A 20,302-nucleotide genomic window follows, 5' to 3' on the forward strand; every position below is an offset into this window, starting at 1 on the left:
CAATGACTATCTCAAACTATATTTGTTTTACAAGTGGATTAATTGATTCTGATTGATTGATGTCCTGCAGATTCTTACAAGAAGGACTAGCTAAAATGTGACGAATGTGATATTTTTAATTTTAAAATTTTCAGTCATTTGATGGGAGCCATATTGTCTCGGTGTAAACCTTTGGCTGTATTTGTATTAAATGTAGGTAGTGTGTCAGCATTAGTGTCTTGAGTCAGTCCACCACCAAGGAAAGCATTTGCTTTGCCATCAGCATGCAGGTCAGATAATCAGCCCCTGCAGCCAAGATTTGGTGGGCGATCGGCCATGATATTTGGCCGGTCGGCTGGATGGACAAACAGAGGGAGCTGGCTGTTGCCATGCTGTGTCTTCTCCGGTCTGTGGATTGGACGGTGTTTCTCGGGGCCAGCTGCCACCTTCCCACTGAGGTCTTAAGCTGGTTTGAGCTGGTCTTGGCAGAAGCACTCGCTGCTGCAAACTCAGCCTCAGTTGTAATTCGCAGGCAGTGTTTGGCAGAAACATTTTGACTTTTTCTTCTACTAGAGGCACTCTAACCTGTAACAGAAGTTGCTATGGAGAGTCCGGGCTTTTGGTGGTGAGCCGTGTTATTGATTTTGCAATGTCCATGGGTCCAATAGCTCAGGGGACATTGAGCAATACCTGTCTTCCATTAAGGGGACTTAACCCCCCCCACAGCACCATAGCCCGTCCACCCTCCATTGACCAATCAGCACCCATGCTTTTAGCAGCACTCCTGTGGACTGCACTGGGTAAACAGTGATCTGCCTCAATGTTTGTCATTGTCAGTTGCCTAACCATTTATCAGTAGTCAGTAAGCATCTGGGCAGCTGGGATGTATTTGACCTGAGTGTACATTAGAAGCCACCATTTCTATCGTCAACCTCTCTCTCTGCACTGCTCTGTGATCCCATAGTGAGATCTTATGGTGCACTGCTGCCTCCACACAGTAATATTCCTCCAAACCATAACCAAAGAGGTGAAACACTCCTGCACACACATTTCCCTGGGGTCCCCTCCTTCTCCCCCCTTACGTCCCCCTCAGGGGACGTCACTCCCCTGACTGAGGCGAGAGTGTAGGGGCAATGCGAGGGCTGATCCTATGAAGAAACAGTGGTGGGGACATAGAGGGGAGGAGTAAAAATACTGCTCTGCACACTGCTGTGCATGCCAGCATAGTCAATTAGTGTGGAGCAGACTGGTGGAGGAGGCTGCAGTTCATGGGATCCTTTGATGTAATTTGACTTTTACCTGTGCTTCATGAGCATCTGATCAGCTGAAGGGCTTCCTGCAGGAGCAAGCGGGAAGTAAAGCACGTCTGACATCCGCCTGGTTTCAGTCATATCCACACACAGTCATCAACAGGTAGGTGTATGTTTCTAATGTCAAACATAGGGTCTAACATGTTTACTACAGCGATTGTGCATGAATTTAGAAATGTAACTGTTTGCAGTAGCTGTTGGTTGAATGTGAATCTGCAGTCTGCAGGAAAAAAAACGTGGTATGTTCAGTGTTAGATATGTGTTTCATGCTGCTGTCACTGTACAGTGTGAAATCTGCAGTTGGTCACAGCACATAACAAGCCTGGAATGCATTTTCACAGCAAATCTGACAAACTAAATTACTTCAAGTGTGTTTTGTTATTTTTCAAAAACGGACAAAATCTTATTCGGCTCTCTGTGATGTCCAGTTTTAATCCACCTTATTCTTGGAGACGCTGTAATACAGCCCACATTGTCATGGTAATGAGCTGTCATCTCTCTCGGTCTAATAATTCACACTTATATGGGGATCAGGGCTTTTTTGGACGGTCGTCAGTGTAATTTTTACGGTCAAGAAAATCAAAGTTTAGGTTCAAAGATGGAGCCTTAACTTCAAAAGCAGCTAGAAACTATTCATGGGAGAGCAGACATATTTCAATCCTTAATGATATTGTATTCATGCAAATATTTTAGGCAGCCTCACCACTAATCCTATGAATGAAAAGAGACATTTTAAGACCCAAGACAATAGAGACAAAGGAGACTTTGCAGTTTCTCTTTTTATGATCTTTTTTTTTTATGTAATTAGTAAAGAGACCTGCTGGAATGTCTTTATTGCATTCATGGTGCTTTAATGAATGCAGCCCTTTGAGTACTTAGATCTGCGCCATAAACCCAAACAATAGATTTTAATGGGGTACTCACTGTATGAACTTTACCACACTATGGTGCTTGGCAGCATTCCTAAATGCATGTCATAGTTTGTAGGGTTAACATTCCTCTCGACAGCCCTAACCTCACCTTATTTTGTGTCTTCACTCATTATGCAACTGACATTTTTTACAAATATTTTCTGACAAGCTGCACAAAGCAGGTAGAGCCAAGTCAAACACAGCTCAAACACCTCTGATTTCACAATTCTTCTACCTTCTATTAAATGTTTTCAAACGTGCAAATGTGAACGATAAGATGAAGTGATGACCGGATGAGATCTACCTACAGTCGCTGCAGCGCAGAGGGCCGGACTTTGCAACTGCACATTTTCATTCGTCCAATTAAATTACAGAATCATTTGTGGAAGGGGACATGAAACAGCATGTGTGGATAGGACGGTTTACAGAAGACTCACACACTATAGATTATATAACTGTTATTAGTAGGCGAGCTGCACAAGTATTTCCAGTCTGTTCTTCTCTCCCTCTCCCCCTTTAGAAGGCATCAACATGCTGGAGCAAGTTCTGTCATTCGGCCGCTCCCTGGTGCGCAGGAAAGTGGTCGACCTGAACAACCTGGAAGACTCCAAGCTCTGCCGCTGCCTGGGAACCGTCGACCTCATTGCATTGGGAGTGGGCAGTACCCTTGGCGCCGGTGTCTACGTGCTGGCCGGCGAGGTGGCAAAAGGAAACTCCGGCCCCAGCATTGTCATCTCTTTTCTAATTGCCGCCCTAGCCTCCGTCATGGCCGGCTTGTGTTACGCTGAGTTTGGGGCCCGCGTCCCCAAAACAGGCTCTGCTTACCTGTACAGTTACGTGACTGTCGGAGAGATCTGGGCCTTCATCACTGGTTGGAATCTAATTCTCTCCTATGTGATCGGTGAGTTACTGAAAATGATACCGATGTTACTCTAAGACAATACTGTGTTTTCATGCTGGCTGGTCTTTGTTCTCCTCACAGGTACCTCCTCGGTGGCCAGAGCTTGGAGTGGCACGTTCGATGAGATGATCGGAGGACACATAGAGATATTTTGTAAAACCTACTTCAGCATGAACTCTCCTGGTCTGGCTCAGTACCCTGACTTTTTTGCCGTCTGCCTGATACTGCTGCTCTCTGGTAAGGCAGCAAAATATAGAATCATAAAATGCAGTCACGCTGAAGACAAAGAGAGAAAATTAGGATTGTCACATCTTGTTTTAAATAGCCAACTTTCATGAGCCAAAGCTGGCATAATCCAACAAAGAGCTGGTTGAGTAGGTGGTTAACGGGGCAAGGCACGCGCATGCTGGAGGCCGGGGCTTTGTGAGTCCACTCGGAGCGCACGCTCCTTTTTAAAAAGACCCTGATCATTCATCTAGTCTTCAGCAGCGCCTTCTTTTCCACAGTCACAGCTGTGAACCGCCAGTTTCTTTACAACCTCAGACCGCGGACTTGCTCCAGTCTAGCAGCTGAGGGTTTTGGATCATCAGTAGCTGTGAATAAATTAGAGTACAAAGTATTTATTACTCGGGGTCAGATTCATGACAGCGCAGGGATTCAAACTATTCAGAACGGTTTCATTATACTTTTTGGACTTTTTCAAGTTAATCATGTGTTTTATCAATTGGCCTGCCAATGCAATGGATGCATTAGATCAGTGTGACCGGGGAAGAACCCACTGGTGTTTGGAAGACACTGCAACAAATTCACAAGGACGTTAATCCTTTTAAACAATTTCATAAAGTATTTATTACACTCAGTTCCATCAGTTTTGTTTGTAGCTGTGCAAATTTCCAATGATTTACAAACAAGCGTTACCTATGACATTGCATGTAATGTTATTTTTTTGCCATGAATTAGTGTGTAGATAGTGGATGGATGAAAGAATGGATGGATGGAAGGATGGATGGATAAATGTGTATGAATAGCAAATGTTAGGATGATAATACACTAAGTTAAAACGGTGATGGTTGCAGCCGCTCAGCATCAGCGTGTTGTCATGGTTCTCGTCTCTGTGTTTCTTCAGGGCTTCTGTCATTTGGGGTGAAGGAATCAGCCTGGGTCAATAAAGTTTTCACTTCAGTCAACGTGCTCGTACTTTTATTCGTCATCATCTCCGGCTTTGTCAAAGGAGACACATACAACTGGGAGATAACTGAAGAATCCCTTATAAATGTCACCATAGTAAGAAGGTAATATATTCATCTGCCAACAATAACACCTGTATAATTGATTAATAGCCCAAAAAAAACTATATTTTTTTATAATTGATCAAATGAAAGTTTTCAAAATGTTTAAAATTCAGTGTCGTGCTTCTATAAAGAAGAAAGAGGAAGTTTGTAACTTAAATATATTCAATATCGTTATGAAATAGCAGTTGACGTGTTTCAGGAACTTGTCAGTCACGGCCAACGTGAGCAGTGATTATGGAGTTGGAGGATTTATGCCGTACGGCTTCAGTGGGACTTTGGCTGGAGCAGCCACTTGCTTCTATGCTTTTGTGGGATTTGACTGCATTGCGACAACAGGTGAGCCTTACATAGCCTGTGATTTAGTTTGACTGCGTTCATTAGAAGCTGAATGTGAATGCTTTTGTGTGTCTGTGTGTGACAGGTGAGGAAGTCCGGAACCCGCAGAGGGCCATTCCCATCGGCATCGTGGTGTCACTGACCGTGTGTTTCCTGGCGTACTTTGGCGTGTCAGCTGCGCTCACCCTCATGATGCCCTACTACCTGCTGGATGAGAAGAGCCCTCTGCCCATGGCCTTTGAATATGTGGGGTGGGGTCCCGCCAAATATGTGGTGGCTGTGGGTTCACTCTGTGCCCTTTCTACCAGGTAACCGTCAGTTCTGTTTTTGTCAACTGAGTTAAGAACCAATTATCATTATTCACGACAGATTCAATCATTTGAATGTTAGTTTCACTGAGTCAGCAGAATGTATTACTTTAATCTGTGCATGCTGTAGATGGTGATAATGGTGATGAGATCTGGTCTAAACTGTGACCATGTATCTATGTCATTGTCTTGGTATTGGATTGATTCCTGTTGCTAAGTGGGGCGTAGTGGGTGCAGTGCTTACTTCTCCCTTGAGATACCTTCATGTCTTTGTAATGTATTTTATATAATTTAGGTATCATAAATTATAGAGATGTTCCGATACCAGCATCAGAAATGCCCTCTGATACTGGCAAAAATACAGGGTCAGGCATCGGCAAGTACGTAAATCTACGTACCGATCTGACACTAAGTCTTTAAAGTTTAGTAGTTTCACCCAGATAAAACTGAAATTTTCTTTTCACGCAACTTACTTCATATTCGCCACTCCAGAAAAGCAGTTGTGCTGTACTGCCACTGGCAAGTACTGTTTTTAGAGTGGTGAACAAAAGTGATATCCAGTAGTGTAGCATTAGCCAGAGCTAGCTAAAATATCAGTAATATGGCAATATTTCACCCTGGAAAGTCCCACAAGTAAAACACTGACGTATATCATATGCAAGACTTCTATTTTGAGGGGTGGCACTAGTGTTGCCAATTACAAGACTAGTAATATGCCATATAACAATGAAAGCCTCCATACAGGGTTAGTAGCATACAGCTGTTAAAATACGTTATATAAGTTGTATTTAAATGCACTGGTTTCGGATCTGTACTTGGTATCGGCTGATACACAAAGTCCAGGTATTGGAATCGTTATCTGCGAGGGAAAATTGTATCTGAACATCTCTAATAAATAATGTGGGCAAGTTTATCTCTAAATGTTGGTGCATCTTAGTTCTATCTTTCTTTCCTGAGGGTTTTAGTTCCCATTAAGTTTTCTGTCAACAGACCCTGGTGGATGTCAGTCACTTTCTTCGTCCCATGATCGACACATATTATCAAATTTCTCCAGCCAATTAAATCAAATCGGTTAAAGCTTGCATTAGTCGTCGCTGCAGTTGGCCGCCCTCCAGCAGTTTTAATTATTTCGCAAAAAGACAGTTTCCAAAGAATCCCTTTAAAATGTACTGGAACTTTACTTTCAAACAAGAAAAACAGACGATGAAAGACATCAGTGATGTTTTAGTTTCCCCCATCAAGTGTTGCATCTATTTAAGTTGATGTATATGACTGGACGGTAAAAATTATGATTCAAGAGGACAATTGCCAACAGGAAAGAAAGACATTCATGGATTTGAATCATGCTCTTAAGCTTTAAAGATGTGATTGTTGATGTGTGGTGTTTTTGTGTGTCTGTGTTTTGTGTGTCTGTGTTTGGCGCTCTTGACTAACGTGTTGGTCTTGCATGTCTCTGCTGTTTCACGCAGCCTGCTGGGCTCCATTTTCCCTATGCCTCGTGTAATCTATGCTATGGCAGAGGATGGGGTGCTTTTCAAAGCCTTAGCCCGAATCAATCCTAAGACGAAGACCCCACTTATTGCCACTATGACCTCCGGTGTAGTAGCAGGTGAGAGCCGGGGAGCGTCCAAGTGAGATGCTAATCTTTCTCCACCAATCAACTGTGAAAGACGCAGAGGAATCTGTTGGTTTCTAAATTTCTTAAACTACAGTCATCTTAAAATTGAACTACTTTATTAATGTTCTGCTTTGAATTATTCACTTCATGGGAGGTTTTCCTGCCGTAGACGTGTTGTTCTTTCACAGTTGTGCAGGTGCCATGTTTTTTTTTCCCAGAATGCCCTCATCTTAACCATGAACCCTCTTCTCCCTAGCCTGTTGGGCTCCATGTTCCCTCTGCCGCGCATTCTCTTTGCCATGGCACGAGACGGTATACTGTTCAAATTTATGTCCAAAGTGAGTAAGCGCCAGTCACCTGTGGCTGCCACCATGGCGGCAGGTACCACTGCGGGTAAGCTCCCGTGACCAGGACTCGCCTCCAATTGGGGTTGTGGTGTGGCCTTGCTTGGGTTTTTAATTTATATTTGTGCACACGTCGTCAGGTGGTGATGGCTGCATGTTAAGTGATGATGATTTCAAAAGCATGTGACAAAAACATTACAGTCATTATTGAGGATGTTGTGTTTTCTTATTTCTTATTTTAAGAATTATCTCGTGCCAAATACTTTAGTCCACCTGGCTAAATAATAAAAATGAGAGACTTAGCTCCTGGAAGCATGTGCTGTGAAGTGGAGTAGCCATGCTAGCAGCAGCACCTTTAAGAATGCAAAGTCAGTTAGTCAGTTGGTCCAACATAGGCTCACACTGAGATGTTGCTAACTATTGGCACCTCATGATTAACTGTAATCATTTTGATTCACCTTTGAGCTTTCATCCCGAATTTGTCAAAATAACTGTACTACAAAATGTTACCTATCATGCTGAGCTGGCGAACATGGTGAACATTATTCCTGCTACATATCACTATGTTAGCGTTGTCATTGTGAAAATTATACTGTAGCCTGTACCTATCAGAGCCAATCCACTGAGCACAGCTTCACAGAGCTGCTATGGATCTAACGGTACTTTCAGAATACTTGAACAGTGTTGGAGGAAGTACTGAAACATTTTACTGAAGTAAAAGTACAAAGAGACAAACATATACTCAAGTAAAAGTACCACATTGACTTTTCTACTTGAGTAAAGTAACTAAGTACTTTCTTATAAACATAACATAAAGTATGAAAAGTAAAAGTACTTGCAGAGTGTATCCTAATCCCTAATGCAACATCCACTACCTCATTACTGTATGTTTCTGGCTTCGCAGGAGGCGGGCTTTAATGTTTCCTGTCTGCTCTGTTTGGATCAATGGACCAATTTCCCCTCTCGTTAATTATTATTACTTAAAAAAAATATAAAAAACCCAATGTGAACATCTAACGCAATATGACCTAGATAAGACATAAGACACACACACATAGACACACATAGAGAGAGATTCAAACACTGTGGTCGGTGGTGACTGTGGTGGTGCTCATACAGTGCAGAACGAGCCTTCCTGCTCAGTAGGACCCAGGCGTTCAGTACATAGTAACATCCTGCTCACTGCACTGAGGTGTTGGGGCTTCTACACCTGCAGGGTGAATGACCTGGGGAAGGGACTGGCAGATGTGAACCCTGGGATGGTTGGACACCACCGCAGGCCATGTACTGAACACCTGGCAGCACTGCACAGAGAGAGTTCTCCTTGATATTTTTGTTTGATTATAATGGTGTGAGACGCAGCTGCTCTGTGTTTGAGCTGCACTGCTGAGATCAGCTCCATACTGGAGTCATGTGTTGTTATACATGAGAGGCCACAGTGTCTCACATCAAAACACACATGGTATGGAGACGATTACAGCTGTCAGCTCGTCACTGTCTCTTGTGAAAATATGTCTGCATGAAATTTAATTTGCATCCGTTTGTGTTGATGGGCATTTGTTGGATGTTGCATTTTTGTAATTGGCAAGAATATTATTGTTGCACTTTTGTTTATGTATGTAAAATTCTGGTTCTAGTATTTAAAATCTAGTTTCATCTATTTGATATTCTTTTTGTGTTTATTTCTTTTGCTGGCTGCAGCCATCATGGCTTTCCTGTTTGACCTCAAAGCCCTGGTTGACATGATGTCCATTGGAACCCTGCTGGCCTACTCGCTGGTCGCTGTTTGTGTACTGATCCTCAGGTGGGTACATTTATAGAAAGCCACTACAAATTAGGAAAGAAAACGTATTTGTACAGTATTGTGAAATAGCTTTCCTGAGCTTTTCTCTGAGCCCACAGGTATGATGCCCAGTTACCGGTGATGTAAGAGCTGTGAATGCTTCCATTGTACGAATGTGAAGTGGCTGCTTGACTGAATGAAGGTGTTTACTTTGGTTTGTGTACTTGCCTACCTCTGTACTTGCTGTGCACCTCTGTTGGTAACACCAGGCTGATTCATCACCACAGCCACAGCAGACACTGTCGCTGTGTTCCTTTTTCTGGTTTGAACCAGATTCACAGGCCTCACTTGTTTTGTGAAGTTAAAAAAAAAGACCCAAAGCTATAAAAAAAGAAAGAAAAAGCAGTGCAGCGTTTCAGGCTATGCTGAGTTCCATTCTAAGTTTAAGGTCAGAATTTTATGGCTGAGATTTCTGATTTCCAAACTCCAGGTCTTCCTGGAGGTGCATGGTGCCAAACATGCACAAAAATCATGGCCTTGCAAAAATAGACAAAGGTATTTACTACCTCTTAATATTGAGGTAGTATTTTGACATCGATTTACACCATAGACTTCAGATATACAAATTATATAAAGATGGACTCCACTTCCTCCCTCTGCACAAAAATACAGCTAAAATATCCCAAATACAGTTACTGCCATCCGGCTATAATGACATTTGGGACCAGAGTCTGCAGATCAGTGATTGTAGTGCGGAGCCACAGTATCAAGGTCCTGCAGATACACGTGCTCGACCAATCGCGTCACAACGTGTCACCCTGTTTTTATGGCATCAAGTCACAAATTTAAAAAAATACTGGAAACATTTGCACTTGGACACGTGAGAATAAAGTGATTTGAGGTTTACTTTGACTTTTTAGTTTGGTCAATGTCTTACCTACAAAAACGGAGGAGGTGGGGTTTCTGATCTATACTGCTGATAGCCACCAGGGGGCCATCAAGAATGATTTGACTTCACTTTTGAAGAGCAGTCATGTCGTCCATCTTTTATATAATTTCCTTGCAGAAGTACAGACGAGACAATCTTCACTCACGAGTCATCTGTAATGCTGCATTTGAACATTAGCAACTTATGACCTTTAACCTTTGTTGTCCAGGTACCAGCCGGAGGGATCTCTGGAGGGGCGTGTAGGTGAGAGGGATTACCTCTCGTCTGAAGAGGGCGAGTCAGACCTGACCGAGTCCGAGTCCCACCTCCACATGTTGAAGAGTGGCAGCTCCACCATGCAGACTGTCCTGCACCCGCCTGTCGCACCCTCTGAACATTCCTCCAGTGTGGTCAACATGTCCATCTGTGTGCTCGGTCGGCAGCCCGCCTTTAACAGCCTCATATTCAAGTTCTTTTTTGACGATGTATTGAAAAGACGTAGCCTGTTTAACATTTGATTCTCTGTGTCATCATGTCTTCTTCAACCACAGTGACGGTTGTGTGCGTGGTCAGCTATCTCACCACGTACCACATCAGCTGCATCCTTCGTGCGGAGGTGTGGATCCTGGCATTGCTGTGTGTGTGTCTCCTCATCTTCAGCGGCTGCGTCCTCATGGTCTGCAGGCAGCCTCAGACGAGCCAGAAGGTCTCCTTCATGGTGTGTAGAAGCCACGTCTGCTAGTTTTCACTCCTAGTCCTACATCGTGGAACAAGGTTGATCGATCACATTGTTTGCTATTTTGTACTTCTCATCATCACAGGTTCCTCTTCTGCCTTATCTGCCCATTCTGAGCATCTTTGTCAACATTTACCTCATGGTTCAGCTGAGTGGAGATACGTGGATACGTTTCTCTGTGTGGATGGCTGTGGGTGAGTGTCTTTTAAAGTTATGAACAGCCATTTTAGCCGTAGACATTTTGGGACATGTGCTTATTTTAATGGATAAACAGACTTCCTGTAGTTTTGTTGTCTTCTGAGGTTTCCTGTCATTTTTGGATTTGAACTTTTGTACTCAATCAATCCAGACATTGGATGGACGCAGATAAAAACATAACCTCCTTGGTGGAAGTAATAACTTTATTAAATATTTTAAAACAATTATCAATCAACCCAGCAGTTAAATACTGGAATATACATTTGTGCAAATGCAATCGACAACATATTGGTGCAGGATGATAATGAATATGTTTTTTGTGCAAAATTTCATTCTAATCAGTCTAATACAGAGTGGTGGGGGTAAGAGTGGGTTAATGACTGGTCAGCATGACCACCCTCCATGTGTCCGCTGCAGTTGTACAGTCTGATGACAATGTGTACGGCTGTGTTAGGGGAGATGAGCCGGTGGCTGAATCTCACTCTCAGCTAGCACCTATTTCCAGAGAACAGCTATTCTATCAATACCCTGTGTTTTTATCACCTCATGTATTTTCCATTTCCCCTCCTCAGGCTTCCTGATCTACTTTGGCTATGGCATGTGGCACAGTGTGGAGCGCCAGCGCCTACTCCAGCGCTCTCTAACCAGCGGTAACACAACCCAGGAACAGAGCAAGAGCAGCAGGGAGAAGCAGGATGGTGTGGGTGCGGCAGGAAAAGACCAGGAGCGTTTCCTCTCCCCAGAGAAGACGAGCCAGTGTTAAGGTTTACCAGCTCGGTCACAGACTCTGCGAGGCAACAGATGCATAAAAGCACACAGCAGCTCTGCCTTCATGCACCTGTATATACTGCTTCCCCGTGCGTGCTTCAGTCACGAGCACATTCAGCCCGCCAGAAAGGCAGTGTCAGTATTCTGCATCAGGGTGACGGTCAACCTGATGAGACCCCATCCTGTACGTCACACCCTCTTTCATGGACAGCATGAAGGCAGCACAGAACTTACACCAGAGAGGGACGTTCATTACCTTTAGCACTGAAGACTGCAGTGGCACTTCTCTGTTTCATAACGGACTCCAGTTTTTAATGCATGACACACTGTTGGTCTTTCCTGTCAGTTTTTACTCTGTGAAATCTGTGCGATCCTCTCCAAGGTCCAGAATATTGCTAGATTTTGATACGTCACTTATATATTTGTATTGTACGTAATATTGGTTAAAGCACTTGTTTAAGGCAGAAACAGGGCCAATGTTATTTATAGAATATTAGAACTGGTGTGTGCATTGATGTTTCATATGCATAAATGTGAAATTGTGATATCTGTATAAAAAAGATCATAGAACACTGAGGCATTTAGACCAATGTACAATAGTTTTGTAGGCACTTAACATGTCGTGATTATACGTCTGGGACCTGAACGTTTGGCCAAAAGCTGGTGGTAAATACAGGCCTGTGTAGATACTGTACTTTGTAACACATCATAGCAACATTCACTGTAGTTATTGAGATCTCTGTAGCTGGTGTGGTGGATTTTATTCTGCACAGGTTTTTTTTGTTACTCTTACTCGGGTGTCGTATATGTGTGAACTGTTAAATCCCAATATGAAGATTGCTATCCAGACAGAACTTTACTCATTAAGTATTAGTAGTTTCTTTTTATTCACTCTGTCAGATCACGACACTGTGTTTTCTTCTGTCTGATAATTTTGTGTTATTTTGACATGGACGCAGACTCTCTGTTGATATAACCTTCATGATATTATTTGATATTATTTGAACTAACAACAGGCACAGAAATGAATTACAAGTGAAAGTATTAAGTAAGTTAATGTTTCTTCTGCAGCATATTTGAAATGAAATGGGCATTTTTTCCACAGGTTTCTCCTCTCTGTGTTCAGTGTCTCACTTCAACGGCTGGAGTCTGTGTTTTGACTTTTTGTTCTGGAAGATTCAGAGACGGCATCAGTTCCTCTGGGCTGTCAGGGGCCACCTGGGCTCTACTTGTACTATGAATTGAAAGGCTCAGTGAGCTCTGGTCTTAATAAATAAAAAAGCAAGACAGAGGTGTGTATTCTACCAGACTGAATCTCCACATTAACAGTGAAGTAACAGGAGAAAGTACGTAGAAGTAGTCATGAAGTAGTATCATCGGTACCAACTGCACAGACAAATACAATAAATATGTTTTCAAAAAACACCCTTAAAAAAGGCGTCTCATCATGTTTGTCCTGTAGTAGAAAGAATGCTGGTGGACAGAGGCTATGGCGATAGCAGCAACACATGGCCAATCAGAAAACACTTCACATTCTTGCTCATAACTCCTGATTTTTTAACACATCACGCGTTCTTTCACCTAGGAGGGGTGATTTAATAAGTTTATGACCAATTGTGGAAAAAAGGGAATTTTAGAAAACCTGGCGCTTTTATTTCCCCATCAGTCATTGCATATCACTTCTTTGCAGGAGTTGAATATTGTCATTGGTGTCCTGACATATTTGAATCCAGCAGCTCACTTCTCCACCAAACTTCAGGAAGACGCACTCTCTTTAAATGTTGCCACCAAGTCCTAGTGGACCCCCTTAGTCGAGGAGCTTTTGGGACCCGGGTAGTGGAGAGGGCTGAGGTCTTTATTCTCACACACTGCTGACTTTCACTTTTCAATTACTTAAGACACACTACAAAACTTCATATCAGTAAATGAGTTGGACAGCGTGAGCCTGTCACAAGAAATGTTTAACTTTCCTGCTTCTACCTTAGATCAGGAACATTATCACTCACATCTGATAGACCACCAAGTCTGACAAAATAGTCATTTGGGGTTTGTGTCATGTATCATATGGAGGACGATACATGACTTAAGTATAAATAAATGTATAAATAAATGTATAAATAAATACATATATAAATGCATAAATAAATAAGGAAATAAATAAACAAATACAGAAATAAATAAATATACAGAAATAAATACAGAAATGTATAAATAAATGTCTTAAATATATTTCCTCATTTATTTATTTCCACATTTATTTATTTCTGTATTTCTGTGTCCATATGTAAATGCCCAAGCCTATACACACACACACACACACACACACACACACACACACACACACACACACACAGGCCCCGGGGCTGTGCGCAATCCTGCATGAGATTAAGGTTAGGACTGTATTTATTTCTGTATATATTTATTTATTTATGCATTTATTTATACTTAAGTCATGTATCGTCCTCCATAGTATCACACATTTTTCCTACAACTGGTTACAGATTCTCTGGATCATCCATCCATCCATCCATTCGTCCAGTGTTCTTCACTCTCTTCCAATAAGGAAGAGTTCAAAACCATAACCTTTAATCAGGAGAAAAAATCAGTTGTTAAGCTTAATATAATCATTAAAGAATATAGGACAAGATGGTGAATATCATCTTGTACGGTTGTTTGCGTTTATTGTGATAATTATAAATATTGAAGATTAGTACCTTGATTATTTTGAGTAATATTGTCCAGCCCAAAGAACTCAATTTTGCACTTGGGTGGCATGAGCCAGTGGCTTAATCTCATTGTCAGATAGAAAGCAAACATTTCCTGAGAACATGCAGCTGTTCGATTGACATCCTGTTTTTGGCGTCTTTGTTATTCATCCATCCATCATCCATCCATAATCTAAACCACTTACCCTTTGAGGGCTGGAGCCAGTCCCAGCTAAGATTACTGAGAGGCGGTGTACACCCTGAACACACAGAGAAAAACAACCATTCACACTCACATCCACACCTATGGACAACACACACAAACATGGGGAGAACATGAAAACTGAAAAACCCTCAGAAACCCCCCAGCAGAACCAGGATTCTAACCAGGAACCTCCTCGCTGTGAAGTGACACTGCCAATCACCACCGCACCGCCCTCCTCTGAAACAGTAAATCTGCTAACTCGAAAATTATTGTTCAGCATTCCTGAACAATGATGTAGGTATGAAAAAAACGATGGTTACTTGAGTTATGTCACAGCATGTTCCTCGTAAAGAGCATCTGAACACCTGCAGTGACATCATTGCCTGGGATGGTGAGCAACACATGTGAAGGCATGAAGCCCTCCAGGGCAGCCGCTTCAGTCTGTGTGGATTTACCTTTTAAAGAGCAGCTCAGTTCACACAGAGAACCAGCAGAGGGCTCCCGAGTATGTGTCAAAACCTCCACTCTGGGTCTGAGGGGAGAGAGAAAACAGAAGGTTCTCTTAAAAGTTATTTTCCCTTTTTCCTCTCAGCGTGCGAAGAGGAGGATGAAGCTGGAAATCTGAACAGGGCAGCTGGAGCCTGCAGAGAACCAGCGACGCACCGAGCCTGACCTCCTTTCCCACTTCACCAAGCAAGCCTCCCCTCATCCCTACGGCCCCTGTAGAGCTGTCACTGCCACTGGCCATCCCATCAGCACACCATGAAGTCCTGGGTCCTTCTCTGTCTGGCACTGCTTTGGCTGGAGCTCCACAGTGGTGAGTAGGTCTCCATGTCTGCCCCGTAGATTTCTGAGTGAATCTGTTGATTTCATCATGAGAGTGTAACCTGGAGGTAGAGGGGAGATTAGGTAATCTGACGTTGTGTAAATCCTGTGAGGGGTTGTAGAGTGGGAGGTGCATTCCCTAAAAATAGCCGAGATAAAGACTTTGTCAGTCATTCTCTTTGTCTCCAGGCAGATGAAATACCACACATCTGCTGTATGGAATTTTTCCACTATGCATGTAAAGTTTGCTGAAGGTTTGCATGAAGTTTTTGCAGAGTGTTTCTGCAGAACTACTCAAACTCAGTGGAACTGAGGCAAACCACAGGCGTTTCTAATTAAGTGGCCTTGGCTGCTGACCTTCTCTCCGAGTGCTCAGTAAGGCTGCACTCAGGAATAAAACAACAAACCCTGAAAGTCCACAGTGCGGAGTTTCTCCCATTGGTTTCTGTGTTCTGTGCCCACTGATGAAAACAGTCTGAAACAAAGGTTGTTCTGGACATTTTGTGCCAGTAAAAATGATTTCACACTTCCTGTTGTCGCAGCTGGAGGAAACACGGGGAAGCAGTTTACTGAGAGCCGACTTCCAGTCTGCAAGGAATGAGACATGCTAATGTTCTGACACATAATTTTTTTATCTGTTTTTTACTCTTCTCCTTTGCCTCGGTGTATCCAGGTGACTGCCAACAAGCCAAGCGAAGAAAAGAGGCAGGGGACAACCGCATCAGGCCGGGGGGGAAACGGGTGAAGTCGCGACCCCCGAAAGTTAAGGATGGAGGGGCCAAAGGTCCGTCCCTGCTGACCCAGGTCTTGGATAAAGGCCGCTTCCTTCGCTTGGGTCCAACCACGACTCTGACTCCCGGGAGGAACATGGAGCTGCGCTGCAAAGGCAGCAACATCGGATGGTCCTACCCGACCTACCTGGACACCTTCAACGACTCACGCCTCAGGTGCTGCACCAAGACATCAGCTCAATGTCAAGCCATAAGCTGACGTGAATGCAAGGGTCTAATGTTGTTGTCTCCTGCCTCCAGCATCAAGCAGAGTGACAAGTACAGTCAGCTGATCCTGACGTCCCCCTCTGCTGCTGACACAGGGGCCTACAGCTGCTGGTTGATAATGTGTGATGGGACCGAGTGCGAGAAGGACCACGACCGCTCCTACGTCTCATACATCTACTTCACAGGTGATTAAATACATGTACACATCACATTTAGTCAATGAGGGATGTAGTCTCAAAGCTGCACAAGTAAACAGTGGCTCTAATGGTGTCAAACCCCCCTGACCCGGCACAGCCCCTCACCTCTGTGGAGCCGTTCAGCTTCAAAGCTCATTGTTTTGAAACGTACAGCCTGTAATGTCCAGCAATAACACACACAAGAACGCTCAGATTAAACCCTGTGTACACAACCTGCTGCACACCGACCTGCACACAGACACACTCAGAGAGAAGCTGGGGACAACAACAGCACATGTTGCTGCCAGGAAGTCCGATATTTCTCTGTGGAGCTGCTGGAGACCAAAAACAGAGCTAAAAAGAGATTAACATTAATCAGGTGGATTCAAACATGACTCCAAATAAATAACCATGTGCCTCTCGGTCTGCTAGATGTGCACAGGAGCAACTAGATATGAATCTTTTAGCAAAATCAACTTTATAGTGACAATATTATAGCAATCGGTTAGCTGGTTGCTCTGACTGGACAGTATGAGCACAAAGGCTCATGGGACTATTTAGTGTCAGAGTTAAATGTAGTTGTTTTAGTAATATTGAGTTTATGCTCTGACTTGGTTTATATGATTATTATGTTTATGTGCTCAGGATAGTTTTAAGTTTTTATGTTTACTGGTAATGTAGTTGACATGACTGCTGGGTGTGGTGTGTTTGATAGGGTCCATAAACAGTCTGGGTGAATTAAGTCAATGCTGACCACTGATGGTTAAGACCTGCCATAACATGACACTCCAGTGGGAGGTTATGGGAGTAAATCCAAATTCAGACATCAGGTCACTTACTCCCATGAAGCCCAATCACTATTGGGTTAACAATAAACAGAGAAAGCATTTCTTAAAGTAGAATATATAAATACTTATTGGTCATTTGAGTCTTACGGTGCTGCAGTGAAAATATGTGAATGTGGATCTCCAGGAAACATGGTTGATCAGCCCTGCTGTAGAACATCTGTTTCTGTTTGAAACCCATAGTATATCCCACTGAAAAGCTGAGCTATGTTTTACAATGAGTTAGTCGACTGAGGTTTAACGTCTTGTCTTGTATCAATACACAGCTGCTGAAGATGTTGGCAGATTGTGAATATCTCACAATGCCAACACAGTGAATTCACTGTAACGACTGCGTTAGAAATATAAACATTTCAAGACCCGTATCAGTTCAAATCAGAGTTAAGTGACACCAAGATTTCAAGGATTTCCATCTCAGACAACTCTGGAGGACCAGGCCTGAAGTTTGGAAGCTAATGAATGAAAGCTACTTCTATCATAACTTGTCTGTAGTATATCAGCCTTCAACACTCTCAGTCTGTTGGAGTGTCAGTGATCAGCAGATGTTTTCCTGCTGCTGCTTTACCAACCATTTTTATTAAGCTGCATCTTTACACAATAACGAAGGAAGAAATACATGTGCAACCTATTTGCATTGATGTACCAGTAATTGTTTGGCATCTTTTTTTGTCCGACAAGACAAAGACAACCTCTTCGTCCCTTCCACCATCCACTTTGAGATTGTGTACCTGCGCCCGGTCATCCCTGCTGTGGTGCCCTGTCGTGTGACCGACCCAGGGGCCAAGGTGACCCTGCACAGAGAAGTCCCTCCGGAGGAGATCCCAGCCAATGAGACCCTGGTGACCTACGACCCCACCAGGGGCTTCGTCTTGCAGAAGCCCAATCCGGAGCTCCGGGGAGTCTTCTACTGCAAGGCTGTGGCCAAGGGGACCCCTCAGATCTCCACCAAGTACCAGCTCCTCTACGTGGAGGGTAGGAGCACAGCAATCACACAACACTTCAATGTGCTCATAAATACAGTAACACACGGTGTAATGCTAGCCCCAACAGCTTACCTGAACCTTTGACTGGCAAACACAACCATATAACTTGTCACTTTACCAAAAGTACCAGGAACCACTGTGAGAGGCGTTTTCACAAAGTCATGAATCAAGTTCTCGCACTGCTTAGTCAGCTTCCAGGAAAAAGGTTGTACCTCAGAGCTTTCAGAGGCCTCGTCACCTCTCGCTGCTCTGCTCAGTGTATGTGGACGCATGCCAGCTGAAATGGAAACAGTCTTGGTTTGACAAAGTGGAATTGAAATTGATTTAGGGTAAATTCAGCTGCCATGACGACTAAGTGTTTGACTACATCAGCATCAAGTTTGACATCTGAATATGACATCAACTTTTACATGTTGCTTTCACCAGCTGCTATCACAATAACTCTGTGGACAGACTGTGGATGGATACACTTCTCTGTGTAAACGAGACATGATAAGGAATTCCTTTGCCTTTTCGTGTGCTGACAGTTCCCAGTGGTCCACCGTTTGTGAGCCTACAGTCGTCTCCAGAGACTGTGAGAGGAGGCGACAACATGAACGTAACGTGCACCGTGCTGGGGGAGCCCGAGGTGGACGTGAGCTTCCTGTGGTCTTATCCTGGTCAGGTGAGACGAACAGTACTCTAAGTCAGATGGTATAAACCCAAGACGACCAACTATCAACCACTGATAAGAGATTATACATACTAACTGGAAAGATTTAAAAACTTTACATCTTCAAATGATTTCAGGTTTTAAGGTTTTTTGTTGTTTCTATTCCATGAACATATTTACTGGATGGAAGTGTTTTGCAGATCCAGTATAATTAAGTTGATATAAGTTAAAGACAGAATCAATGGTTAATGGGCAGTTTTTATATAGAGCTTTTCTAGAGCTTTACAGCTTTGCCATTCATAAAGTGTGTCTGCAGCATCTGTCATACAACACTCACGCACTGTCAAGGGCAATTTAGGGGTTCAGTGTTTTGCCCAAGGACATTTCGTCATGTGGAATGGGGGAGACGGGGATCAAACTGCCAACCGTCTTGTTAGTGGACGACCCGCTCTGAGCCACAGCCAAATGAAATATTTTTATAAGAATGCAACTAGATAATTATAACCACTGAATGTGTAACTCCTGAGAGGTCGACTGTTTGTGATTGACATAGTTTGTCTCATATGATTTAAGTAACACAAGGTGATTAGCTGTAAGTTGTAATATAAGTTGTAACAGTGATGATCATTTTGATGAATAACCAGTCAGACCTTTAAAGTTAGTTTGTTGAGTTATTGATGAACTGTTATTCCAGTTATTATCATTGATGATTTATTTCTCTGCTCTGACTTTCGATAGCAGATTAAACAGCGGCCATGTTTGTTGTATTCTGTAGGACCTTCGTCCCGTTCACATCCTCACCTCCTGGCGGCTGGTTAACCGGGGAATGGGTCACACCACACGGGTTTCCCAAAGTGTCATGACCGTGGAGGACATGGAGACCATCGACTTTGGAAACTACGTCTGTAAAGCCAAAAACCGGCACGGTGAGACGATCGTGACCGTCAACATCATCTCCAAATAGTCCGACGATGAGTATTACGTTTGATGTTGAAGTGTTTTCCTCATGTTGTTCAGATTTAATTGTAACACACCAAACAGTGCGACCACATGAAATCGACATGTACTTAAGAATGGATGTATTTTTAGACTTCACATGGTAATAATAAAGATTTGCTTTGTACTTGACTTGAGAGTTAATTTTAACTTTTAAAAGCATGAAGTTGTAGCTTAATTTTAAGTTTCAAAGCAGCAGTGCAACAGTGAAGGGACGTCCACAAAAACAAATCACTCCAGACTCTGGTTTAAAGCTGAGCAGTGCACCAGGCTGACGTCCTAATGCGCTCCATATGTGGAATGTGATGTGCAGGCCCAGAACTCACTGTGGTCCAATGCAACACTTGCTGCACTGAATCATTGCTGGTTGTTATGATTTAGAAAGATATACTTTAGATGTGAATGTTGTATGGTTTAGTGAAACATTTGACTCGAGCATCGACTGATGTGAATATTAACTCCGCTGAGGTAAAACCTGCTGAGTTTGGGTATTTCAGCCTCAGGA

General features: G+C 43.1%; 2 protein-coding genes across 6 annotated transcripts; both read left to right on the top strand.

Moving 5' to 3' along the window:
• The first annotated feature begins 116 nt into the window (after positions 1-116).
• Positions 117-12,848, top strand: slc7a2 (solute carrier family 7 member 2). 5 transcript variants are annotated; one of them, XM_034597736.1, is made up of 12 exons: positions 117-1,396; positions 2,721-3,101; positions 3,183-3,338; positions 4,228-4,393; positions 4,593-4,729; positions 4,815-5,037; positions 6,507-6,646; positions 8,701-8,803; positions 9,940-10,145; positions 10,262-10,428; positions 10,532-10,640; positions 11,217-11,407. In XM_034597736.1, exons 2-12 carry the CDS (start codon positions 2,732-2,734, stop codon positions 11,405-11,407), a joined length of 1,968 nt encoding a protein of 655 aa, XP_034453627.1. In that variant the 5' UTR covers positions 117-1,396; positions 2,721-2,731. The 5 variants fall into 5 exon arrangements, with proteins under 5 accessions (XP_034453627.1, XP_034453628.1, XP_034453625.1 ...); XM_034597737.1 differs by having other exon boundaries at positions 117-1,392; positions 2,724-3,101; XM_034597734.1 differs by having other exon boundaries at positions 118-1,392.
• A 2,039-nt stretch (positions 12,849-14,887) lies between these two features.
• On the top strand, positions 14,888-19,924 carry pdgfrl (platelet-derived growth factor receptor-like). Its single transcript, XM_034597251.1, has 6 exons — positions 14,888-15,139; positions 15,821-16,094; positions 16,179-16,330; positions 17,845-18,138; positions 18,677-18,813; positions 19,577-19,924. The coding sequence occupies exons 1-6, from the start codon at positions 15,085-15,087 to the stop codon at positions 19,763-19,765; spliced, it is 1,101 nt and encodes a 366-aa protein (XP_034453142.1). The 5' UTR covers positions 14,888-15,084; the 3' UTR covers positions 19,766-19,924.
• The last annotated feature ends 378 nt before the right edge of the window (positions 19,925-20,302 follow it).

This window comes from Hippoglossus hippoglossus, chromosome 10, assembly GCF_009819705.1.
Source record: "Hippoglossus hippoglossus isolate fHipHip1 chromosome 10, fHipHip1.pri, whole genome shotgun sequence".
In the NCBI taxonomy this organism is placed as follows: Eukaryota; Metazoa; Chordata; class Actinopteri; order Pleuronectiformes; family Pleuronectidae; genus Hippoglossus; species Hippoglossus hippoglossus.